At 42.3% G+C, this 12,074-nt stretch overlaps 2 protein-coding genes across 4 annotated transcripts in view; both read left to right on the top strand.

Annotated features, from left to right (window-relative positions):
• ESYT2 (extended synaptotagmin 2) overlaps positions 1-12,074 on the top strand; it is a 99,923-nt gene that overhangs the window by 36,264 nt on the left and 51,585 nt on the right. For all 3 annotated transcript variants that reach the window (XM_003896936.4, XM_009204315.4, XM_009204316.4), the window contains exons 4-6: positions 357-433; positions 5,602-5,674; positions 5,921-6,010. In XM_003896936.4, the coding sequence (XP_003896985.3) occupies positions 357-433; positions 5,602-5,674; positions 5,921-6,010 (240 nt within the window). The remainder of the gene's footprint in view (positions 1-356; positions 434-5,601; positions 5,675-5,920; positions 6,011-12,074) is intronic.
• LOC116274441 overlaps positions 10,742-12,074 on the top strand; it is a 4,197-nt gene continuing 2,864 nt past the window's right edge. The window contains exons 1-2 of the mRNA XM_031664963.1: positions 10,742-11,974; positions 12,055-12,074. Of these exons, the coding sequence (XP_031520823.1) occupies positions 11,258-11,974; positions 12,055-12,074 (737 nt within the window). The 5' untranslated portion in view covers positions 10,742-11,257. The remainder of the gene's footprint in view (positions 11,975-12,054) is intronic.

Here is a 12,074-nt window from a genome sequence, read left to right as displayed (position 1 = left end):
TTGAAAAGAGCACATATGTATCGTTACATGTGCTGACAACAGCAATCATGCCCAGTGCTTATTAACTGCCGTGGGCAAGGCATGCACTACTGTCTTGACATTTATTTTGTCGCCTAATTTCACAGTAATCTCACGAAACAGAGGCCATTGTTTTTCTGCAGATCACAGGTGAGGAAACTGAGGAACAGGGGTTAAATAGCCGAAAATCAAGCCGCACTCTGTTATGAAGGCAGAATTTTAATTCCTGTTGTAGTCTGAAATTTAAAGCTTGTTCTCTTTATCTCTATGCTGTGTTACAAGGTTTGATTTTTTTTTTTTAACCTCTGTATTTTAAAATAAGCTACTTCTTATTTCAGCCCCTCAGGATCAATGGTGTTAAGGTATATACTGAAAATGTAGACAAAAGGCAAATTATTTTGGACCTTCAGATTAGGTAAGTTTTTATTTGTTGTATTTGTGTCATGGTTAATGGCGTGTAATGTCACTTAGCTGCACCTGTAAGGTGGAGGATACAGAGAGCACACGTCTTACCTCTGTCGGTTGGAGTTCTTGTTAGACATCCAAATATTATTTACCTTCTGGGTCTCAGTTTCTAATAGCCTCGATAATTTTCATTCATAAAATGTGCTAAATAAAAAGAAGTTAAAGACACTTACAAGAAAACTATGGACCAATATTCTTTATGAACATTGATTTAAAAAAACACTTAACAAAATACTAGCAAACTGAATTCAGCAGCATATTAAAAAGATTTTACACCATGACCTAGTGGGATTTTTTCCCAGAATGCAAAGATGATTCAGCGTACAACAATTAGTTAATGTAATACACCACATTAAAAGGAAAAAACCAAATCATGTGATTATCTCAGTTGATGGAGAAAAAGCATTTAACAAAATTCAATACCCTTTCATGATAAAAACACTGAATGAACTAGGAATAGAAGGAAACTAACTCAACATAATAAGAACCATATAAGAAAACCCCACAGTTAACATTAGACTCAGTGGGCTGGGTGTGGTGGCTCACGCCTGTAATCCCAGCAATTTGGGAGGCTGAGGCGGGCGAATCACAAGGTCAGGAGATCGAGACTATCCTGGCTAACACGATGAACCCCCGTCTCTACTAAAAATACAAAAAATAAGCCAGGCGTGGTGGCGGGCGCTTGTAGTCCCAGCTACTCTGGAGGCTGAGGCAGGAGAATGGCGTGAACCTGGGAGGCGGAGCTTGCAGTGAGCCGAGATCGCGCCACTGCACTCCAGCCTGGGCGACAGAGTGAGACTCCGTCTCAAAAAAAAAAAAAAAAAAGTTTTACTCAGTGGTCAAAAACTGAAAGTTTTTTCTTTAAAATCAGGACCAACTGCAAGGATGCCCTCTTTCACTACTTCTCTTCAACACAGTATTGGGAGTTCTAGTTGGAGCAGGTAGGCAAGAGAAAGAAATAAAGGGCACCCAGACTGGAAAGGAAGAAAGACATTTTGTGTGTGTGTGTGTGTGTGTGTGTGTGTGTATTTGGTTTGTTGGGTTTTGTTTTTGTTTTTGTTTTGAGACAGGTTCTTGCCTTATCACTCAGGCTGGAGTGCAGTGGTGCAGTCTTGGCTCACTGCAGCTTCGACCTCCCAGAATCAAGCAGTCCTCCCACCTCAGCCTCCCGTGTAGCTGGGACTGCAGGTTCATGCCACCATGTGTGGCTAATTTTTGTATTTTTTTGTAGAGATGAGGTTTCACCATCTTTCCCAGGCTAGTCTCTAACTCCTGAGCTCAAGCGATCCACTCACCTTGGCCTCCCAAAGCTCTGGGATCACAGGCATGAGTGACTGCACCCACTGGAAGGAATTAATCTTTCTGTTTACGGTTGAGATGATCTCATATGTAGAAAACCCTAAAGATCCCACCCAAAAAAAAAAAAAAAAGAGCTCTTGGAACTAAGAAATAAATTCAGCACAGTAGCAGGATACAAAGTGAACACACTAAAATCAATTGCATTTTTATACACTAGCAATGAACAATCCCAAAAGAAAATGAAGGAAGCAATTTCATTTATAATAGAATCAAAAAGAATAAAATACTTAGGAATAAACTAAGGAGGAGAAAGACTTGTACACTGAAAACTAAAATATTGCTGAAAGAAATCAAAGAAGGTACAAATAAATAGAAAAACATTCTATCTTAATTAATGGATTAGAAAACTTAATCTGTTAAGATGTTACTACTACCTAAAGCAATCCCAGATTTAATGCCATCCCTATAGTCATGAATCCAGTAAGCAGTCATCATCCAGGATATATAGAGAACTCCTGAAATTCAACAACAGAACAACCAAAGAGCCCTATTCAAAAATGTGGAAAGAACTTGAATAGACATTTCTCCAGGGAAGATACACAAATGGCTAGTAAGCATGTGAAAAGATATTGACCATCACTAACCATCAGGAAAGTGCAAATCTAGACCGTAATGAAATACCACCTAACACCTATTAGAAAGGCTACTATCAAAAGAAACCCAGAGAATAACAGGTGTTGGTGAGATGTGGAGAAATTGGAACCTTTGTGTGCTGTTGGTAGAAATGTGAAATGGTATAGCTGCTGTGGAAACAGTTCCTCAAAACCTTAAACGTAAAATTACCATGTGATCCAGAAATCCCACTTCTGCGTGCATACCTGAAAGAATTGAAAGCCAGGACTTGAGCAGATATTTGCACACCCACATTCTTAGCAGCATTTTTTACAATAGCTACAAGGTGGAAGCAGCCCAAGTCTGTGTGTGCCGATGAATGGATAAGCAGAATGTGGCCTATATGCCTGTATGCCTTAAAAACATGGGACTCCTGCTCCGGCTGCCACGTGCTGGACCTTGAGGACTTTATGCTGAAGGAAACAAGCCAGACACAAAGGGACAGCGTCTGCGTAATTGCACTTGTGTGAGGTGCCCGGGGGAGTCAAACTCATAGACACAGAAGCAGAATGGTGGTTGCCAGGGCCTGGGGGCAGAAGGAATGGGGAGTTAGTGTTTAATGGGGGAAGGGTGTTCATTTTGCAAGTTGAAAATGTTCTGGAGATGGCTGGTGGTGGTGGTTGCATGTTATGGACGTGTTTAGTACCACCGAGTTGTACACTTAAAAATGATTATAAGGGTAGGTTTTTTGGGTATTAATTTATTTATTTATTTTGAGACGGAGTCTCTGTCACCCAGGTTGGAGTGCAATGGTGCGATCTTAGCTCACTGCAACCTCCGCCTCCTGGATTCAAGCAGTTCTCCTGCCTCAGCCTCCTGAGTAGCTGGGATTATAGGCACATGCCACCATGCCTGACTAATTTTTATATTTTTAGCAGAGACAAGGTTTCCACCTTGTTGGCCAGGCTGGTCTAAAACTCCTGACCTCAAGTGATCCACCTGCCTCAGCCTCCGAAAGTGCTAGGATTACAGACATGAGCCACCATGCCCAGCCAAATTTTTGTGTATTTTAATGCAGTGTTTTACATTGGAAAAAAAAGAAATTGAAGAGCTGCCAGCTACCATGCATAGCATAATAAAAATGGGCTTCCTTCCCCCCACACCCCCCATAGGGTCTCGCTGTGTCCCCCGGGCTGTGGCTCAAAAGTGGGCTTCTCTTGTCTTTCATCATCGTTCCTCCTTGAGCTTGCTCAGGGCTTCCTGCTCCACGTGGGGCCTCTCAACACACTGTGTGTGGTGCCCAGTGAGTACTGTGCACTCAGAACAACACGTGGTGTCCAGCAGCTCAGAGTTGTGTGCTTTTTTTGATCCTTTACTAAAGATCATTTTATTAAAGTGATCATTGAGTTTCCAAAGTATTTAAATATAATGAATGTTGGTACCAAGTTACCTTTATTTCAGAAAGTTGGTACCAAGTTACCTTTATTTCAGAAAGAAGCATAGACTTTCTTTAATCTAATATGGAAAAATCTGCCTCTTTAAAATATTTGGTGCTAGGGCAAACACCATTGTCATCAGTGGAGTAAAAGAGGACACCCACGTATTTCTCGGATCAGGCTGTGCCCCAGGAGGACGGTTCACCTCCAGGAGGGTGGCCCACTGGGCTGGTACCAGGCTTCATGAGGGTTGGAGCCTTGTGCGCTTGTCCATTGTCGCCAGCACCGAGCAAGTTTGAGTCCGTCAGTCAGTGGATGCCATTCTGAAGGTGCAGTCTGGTTTCATGGTTAGCTCCCATAACATGTGCCGAGTGTCCTGCTCAGATTTATGTCTCTGAACAAATACGCATTCTGCTTTGTTGTGAGTTCCAGACAAGCACTTTAACTAAATTGGCAGGCAGTAGAGATGGGGAAGGAATAATTGAAAAGTATTAGAAAATAAAATGATCAAGGCTGGGTGCAGTGGCTCATGCCTGTTAATTCCAGCAGTTTGGGAGGCGGAGGTGGGTGGACCCCTTGAGGTTGGGAGTTCGAGACCAGCCTGGCCAACATGGTGGAACCCCATCTCTACTAAAAGTACAAAAATGAGCTGGGCGTGGTGGCGCACACCTGTAATCCCAGGTACTTGGGAGGCTGAGGCAGGAGAATGGCCTGAACCAGATAGCGGCTGTTGTGGTGAGTCACCATCGCGCCACTGCCCTCCAGCCTGGCCAGCAGAGCAAGACTCCATCTCAAAAAAAAAAAAAAGAAAAGAAAATGATCAAGTCATAGGATGAAGAAAAGGAAAGTTTTTTTGTAGTTTTGTAACAGGTTATTGGTGATTTTACCAACTAGGTTGAGAGTAATTCTCAATGAGAAGAAGCTGTAGGCCTTGGCGTTAACACCAGGACAATAAATACTGGAAGAAACTTATTCCAGATTCCTTTCGTTACTATTTTGCTTATCTGCTTAGACATTCCCTTTCTAGCATTTATCAAACTTCCCCACAGACGTTGTCAGGTCAGAGTGTGACAACCTGCCTCCAGGAGCCGAGGGTCGGGGCAGGTCCTACACTAACCCACGCAAAAAGTGTTTGACATTTCATGTTTATATTAAAAATAGATGCATATCTTGCCTTATAGCATTATGTTTGTTTCATATTAATATCTGAAATGACTTACTTATTGAGCAAAATTGAGGCCCCAAACAGATGCACTGTTTCTAGTCTTTGGTGTCATAGAGGCCTAGGGCACTGAGAGATTTTTCATGATTGGGAAGCAAGATGTGAAATTTATTTGTGTGAAATAAAATTAAACTTTGTAATGTTTTAAACATCAGATTTATAAGGTAAAGAAAACTACATTGCATCAAAAGTCTGCTTCAGAAGTTGCAGTTTGTTATTTACATCTTCTTTTGAACATCGACATTTCTATTTAGTTAAGATTTTTATATGTAAGACCAACAACAACCACAACCATTGGTTGATTGATTGATTGATTGATTGGGAGTATTCCTCCCAAGGTTAGAGCAGTATTGGACCTGGTAACAGCCTGAAGACCTGGAGCGGTAAAATACTATAATCTGATGGGCCGTATTTTACTATTTTTACCTACAATCTATTTGCTTGCTTTACTATCATTTTATTCAGATTATACATCTTGCAGGTCTATAGTGATGAAGAGAGTAGTTCATTTCACTCACATTATGTAATGCAGAATTTTTTCTTTGTTAGTTTTGTAGGAAATTGTGAGATTGATTTGGAGATCAAACGATATTTTTGTAGAGCTGGTGTGAAAAGTATCCAGGTAAGTTTTTTGTTTTTTGTTTTAATTTTACAGTTTTCTAAAGTTCTCTAAGCTGTATTCAGAAAGAAAATTAGGAAGTTTTTCTAGCTTGGAATTTTTTTGACGTTCAGTTTTTAACTGTAGGTCATAGTTGAGAGAAATAAGAAGTCAAGTGCTCAAAAGTTACTAAGATGCGCAAGCAAACTCCTTAAGTGGCCCAGGAGAATTGTTTTCTATTACATATTTTGGTTTCCTGTTTGAGTTTAGATTCATGGTACCATGCGGGTGATTCTGGAACCGTTGATTGGAGATATGCCCTTAGTTGGAGCTTTGTCTATCTTCTTCCTTAGGAAACCAGTAAGTCAATATTTATTTCATTTTTATTTTCCCATTCGGTGACAAAAATACATACCCGTGGAAGAATGTATAAAGTGGAGAAACAAAATTTTATCAACTCGCTGTTGTCCCTTTCTGTTGCATGAATCTTGTGGGAGTTTTTTGTATTTCTTTGTGCCTTAACTGAGAGCTTATCTCCTGATAAACAGCTCTCTTTCCTGATTATAAAAATGTTACAAAAATTTGAAAACGTGGACTTCTTCAGAAGTGTAGGTCTTAGCTCACATTTTATCCACCACCTCACTGAATATGATTTATAGATATTTGCTCATTTAATCCTCATAACTCTATAGCTAAATATTAACGTTGTTTTCTTTTACTGTTCAGAAACTGAGATTGTGAAAGTCTTATTTTTCCAAGTCACACAACTAATAAGAGCCTGGATACAGATCCAGTTTAGTCTGATACAGTGCTCATGTTCCTGAACACTTTGTTGAGAAGACTAACCTGTAAACCTCCCTTTTCTCCCCTCCAGAGATAAGGGCTACCGTCACTTGCACGCACCTCCTTCCTCATTTGGGGTGTGTTTAGTGAACTGTACATACAGTTTCATATACAGGTTGAATATTATTGGAGACGTTCAGGACCAGATGTGTTTCAGGTTTTGTAGTATTTGCTTAGATTCCAGTGAGTATTTGCTTCGAGCATGATGCTAGTGCTCAGAAAGTTTCTGATATTGAAGCATTTTGGATTTTTAGATTAGGGATGCTGAACGTATACTGTGTTGTTGTTGTTGTTGTTTTTAAAGTTAATACTATTTTAATGCTGTTTATTATTTGTTAATAAATACTATTTGTTATTTCCCACAAAACCAAGACAACAGAACTGTTACTCCTGCCAAACAGACTCCTTCCTCCTTCTCTGGGCTCCTGTAGCCTCTGGCCAGCGTCTCCCTTTGCTGCCCTCCGTGTTCATTGTGGTCTGGGTCATCTTCTCCAGGTGCACACTGCCCATATGGTTGTCTGTATCAACCCACACCTCACTACTACCTCCCTGTGCCTTTTCCTTTGCCACAGAAGGCTTTCTTCGCCCCTTTTGTTTCACTTACTTTCAGCAATTTCTGCACAGTTATTGTTGGCTCTTTGAAAGCAAGGATCATAACGGTCTCCTTAGAGTTTGGTAAATGAATGATGCAAGATGTGCCATTGATGAGTTCTGCATGTAGGTACCTTCAACATCATATGTAATTTAAAGTAGGAATGTTAATTCATATAATTTGATTCAAATAACTTACTAAAAATTGTTATTTGCTTTTAAAATATGGGTTTATCTACACCTGTCAAAAACTAGTTTACTACAGGTTGTACTTTTTCTGTATAAAAACAAAAGAATTAAGTGTCATCACTTTCTGTTATGAATAAAATAATCATTCTGATTTTCTTATTACTGAAATAAATGGGCTTATTTTGAATCGATTTTAAGTACACGAAACATGGGAACAACCAAAAACTCCTGGGTCATCTCTGTCAAATTTTACTGTTAAAATTAAATTTTACTATTCAGGAAGTTAAGAGATTCATAAGATTTAAAATTCATGTTTGTTTGTTTGTTTTCACATACCAGTTATTAAAGGTCCAGTATGTTTAAGAAACCAGCTTCATTAGTGACCAATAAAACCTCAGTAATCTTAGCAAACTGCTAAGTATTTTTAACTTACCCATCTTTAGCCAGGGACATTTTTAATAATTTAGAGAAAGACCTTTTTAAAAAGTGGCAGAATGTAACAAAATCCAAATCTTTAAATCTTCTTCAAAATTTAATAGTGCTCTTACTTAGTTTGGATCTTCCATAGGTGACTTTACTTTTAAAATAACATATTAACTTCCAAATGAAATTTAGTGCTCAGAAAAGAAGGATGGGGCTGAAAAGTGCAGAATCACTCATTTCCTTATATGGTGAGTAAAGTCATCAAACGTGTGCTTCAGTGAAAAGGAAATTTTTCAGTTTCTTTTACTGGAAAATATGAGAACAGGGTTTTCTGCTGGCTGCCAAGAAATTCCTCCTCATCCTGGTGAAAGATATTTCCAGAAGGGTTTTTATTTTGTGGTTTTTTAAATTTCTTTTTACTGTTTGGATGATTTAGAAACCCTTACGAAACCTTTATACATTTTTCTACTTGTTGGCTTGCTTAGTTTTTATAATGTAGAACTTGTTGAAGGAAAAAAACCCTAAACATTGCTGAAGTGACGAAGTTGGAGTGTAGGTGAAGAAGGCAGCACAGTGCCATGGTTGAGTGACAGATGTGTGTTGGACAACCTGGTTTTCCACTCTTAGTTCTTCCTCTTACTGTAGCCTTCAAACAGCTTATTTCTCTAAGCCTCAGTTTTCGTATCTGTAACATGGGGATGACAGTAATACCTGCTTCACACAATTAAATCTGAAAATTAAATGTCAATGAATGTAAGCTGCTTAGTACAATACCTAACACATAGTAACCTTCAGATTTTAAGAAATTAAATATTTCTCCTACATGTAGGTTTAGTCCTGACACTGGAGGCGATTTTTTTGTTTGTTTGTTTGAGACGGAGTTTCACTCTTGTCGCCGAGCCTGGAGTGCAATGATGCAAGCTCGGCTCACTGCACCCTCCGCCTCCCAGGTTCAAGTGATTCTCCTGCCTCAGCCTCCTGAGTAGCTGAGATTACAGATGCCCACCACCACACCCGGCTAATTTTTTTGTATTTTTGGTAGAGAGAGGGTTTCGCCATGTCGGCCAGGGTGGTCTTGAACTCATGACCTCAGGTGATCCACCCACCTTGGCCTTCCAGAGTGCGGGATTACAGGCGTGAGCCACCGCACCCGGCCACTAGAGGTGAATTATCGGTGAGGAGAAAAGCTTGGATAAGTGTTCTGATAAGAACTGGAACAACTGGGGTTTGCCATTGGCTGTGCACGGGGAGGCACTCTCACTGGGTAGTTGTTGGGCAGCATACAGTTTAGGGGTGTTTCAGAGCCCTCAGTCTTGTTTAGATTTATCCCTCGAGTAGAGGGGATCCAGGAGGTCTTCCCCAAAACTTCCCTTAGAAATGGTCCTAGGCTTACCCCAAACATGTTCATCCACCCACATTCGGGGGCTTCAAGCCCAATGCGGAGGTGCTGCCTGCTGGCATCTTTTGAACCATGGATTCCGTTTCTTCCTCTGTAAAATGGAAACAGTGTCTTCTGTTATGAGAAGAAATTGAATCCTATTAGCCAAGGACTCCAGAAATTGATGTGCTTTAAGCAAATGGGGATTAAAAAGGAGAGGTATTTATTTAAAAAATAAAAATAGCATATATTGGTGTCTCATGACATGTGCACAGGGGACTGCAGTTGAGTCTCAGGAACAGAATGGAACCAGGAGTTTGAAAGCCTTCGTGACTGTCTCCACCTCTGCTCGCTCTCCTCTTCCTCTGAGACTAGCTTCATCTGGTAATGCAGTCCACGTGTGGAATAGCATGCCTGTCAGCACTTAGAGAAAGCATTGAGTCTTCCTGCATCCTCGGCCTCTCCCTCCTCTTCCCTCCTCGTTCCAGCTGGTTCAAATACCCACCCCTGGACCAGCTGTGGGTGGGAGGGTTGCAGTGTTTGAACAGGGCTCCCTGAAGCCCATTCTTACAGCCTTGCAAGTGAGGCTGCAGTGAGTTCCAGAGTCAGGGCCACAGGCACATCCACAGACTCAGAGCACACATTCGTAACTGGGAGTTTTTGCAGTATTTATCCTGCTGTTTTCTCCGACTTTCTGGGATCTGACTTTCTGGGTTTGATGTTTGTATTATTTTGGACAGTCTTGCCCACCCCCAGTAGAGGGGGTAAAGAGGAGCTTCCTGTTGTCCTGGTCCATCCTGAGTCTTGGGGCCAGAGCTCTCCCAGAGACCCTGTCCCTTCCTCCCTGTGCCTTGTGTCTTTGGCGGGTCTTTTGCAGGACAGAGTCTGCACCTGCCCCAGCAATACAGGGTCTCTACTGGCCTGGGACATTGTCCTACCACGTCCTTAAGGGACCTCTCCCCAGCTGCAGTGGGTCCTCAAGGTGCTTCTCTCCCCCATGGCTTCTGTCCCTTAAGATGGAAGGTGGGGTGGGGCTTGCTTTGTCCCCTTCTACGGTGGCAGCTGCCTCCTCCCGGGCTCCTCCCGATGGGCAGTGTCCTCCCTGAGGCTGTCTTCGCACACCGGGCATGCAGGTGCCACCACGTGATGTGCACACCTCTGTGGTTCTCTGGCTCACCCACACTTGGCCTGTGGCCTTTCATTAGGATCTGGCTGGAGTCATCTCACTTGTTTCGGGGGAACTCGTCCTCCTTCAAGTTCAGCTCACTCCTGCCTCTCCTCCCTTGGAGCTGCCTGGAGGGAGGGATTTCAGGCTGGCTGGTGGCTCAGGATGTCAGCTCTCCCGTGTGGTCAAGAACGAAGCTCTCAGAAGTCCTGGGACTTACAAACATAAGAAAAACATTTTTGAACTTTACTGACAGCCCAGATCCGCTAAATAAAAAACTGGAGAAAGGTGGGAACCCTGAGTTTGTATTTCCAACAGACTTTCCAGGTGATTCTTGTTCTGAACTGTGGAGCTGGATGCAGCCAGGACGCCAGGCCTACAGCACGTGGTCAGATGCCCAGCGGCTGCCCTGGAACTGTAAACATTACCACACCCATCACAACGGACTACAGAACGTGGAGAGAAGAGGGGCACCTGTGCTGTTCATGAAATACGTGGATACATCTGTGTCGTTCCAGTTGAAACCTGACATTGCTTTCTGATCATGGACCACGGTACACATTCTGTTTCTCATAGAAGAGTCACAACAGCTCAGAGGTGACTTCCTGTCCTTTGGAAATGCGTGTTCCACTCACTGGCTTTTCAGTTTCCTGAAATAGCTCAATCCTCCAGAGGCGGAGGCTCCCAGCATCCTGAGGCACGTGTCAGTGGGGAAGGAGGGGCACGCTAATTTTAGTTGCTTTTCCAAAGGCGCCTTCTAAAGCCAGGCCTTTATCGGGCCCTGCTGGTGGCTTCTCCGTGATGCCCTCGTGTGGACCTCAGACTGGGCTTCGGAGCCTCCCTGTCTCACACACCCATTTTGTCCTTCCCACACGCTTGTTCTCTCTCACACTTGTTCTCACACTCACACTTGTTCTTTGACACTTGTCCGCACTCATTCTCACACACATGTTCTCACACGTTTTCATTCTCACACATTTGTTGTCTCGGACACACATTTTCACACTTGTTCTCACACATGCTTGAGCTTCCATACTCGTTCTCACACTTCTTGTTCTCATGCACATTTTCACACCCATTCTCACACTTGTTCTCACACTCACTTGTTCTTTCATATGTTTTCCTTTGTTCTCACCCACTTATTTCACATGTTCTCATTCTTTGTCATTCATTCTCACACAGGTGTGTGACAAAGAATGTTCTTTCATTCTCGCTTTGTTCTCACACTCCCACTTTCATGCTAGTTCTCACATTCTCACATTTTCTCATGCTTGCTGTTTCACTGACACTTGTTCTCATTTCACTCCTCCTCACACTTTATTCTCACACACTCACGCTTGTTCTTTCACACTCGTTCTCACACACATTCTCATACTTTCAGCACTCAGATTTCACACCCACACTTGTTCTCAGTCGTTCTTTCACACTCCTCACACCTCACACTTTGTTCTCACACTTACACTTGTTCACTTACACTTGTTCTCACTTGTTTTTTCACACTCACCTCTCACACTTCATTCTCACACTCGTTAGTTCACTCACACCTCGTTCTCAGTCACACTTGTTCACTCTCACACTTGTTCTTTCCCATGCACACTTCTCACAGCTTGTTCTGTCACACTTTCTCTCACACTTGTTCTTTCACACTCACACCTCTCACACTTTGCACACTCAGTTCACTCCTCGTTCTCAGTCACACTTGTTCACTCTCACACTTGTTCTTTCACACTCACACCTCTCACACTTTGCACACTCAGTTCACTCCTCGTTCTCAGTCACACTTGTTCACTCACACTTGTTCTTTCACACTCACACCTCACATTTGTTCTCACTTG

Source organism: Papio anubis, chromosome 4, assembly GCF_008728515.1.
Source record: "Papio anubis isolate 15944 chromosome 4, Panubis1.0, whole genome shotgun sequence".
Lineage (NCBI taxonomy): Eukaryota > Metazoa > Chordata > Mammalia > Primates > Cercopithecidae > Papio > Papio anubis.
The sequence above is the reverse complement of the archived record's forward strand: the minus strand, read 5'-3'. Positions and strand labels throughout refer to the sequence as shown.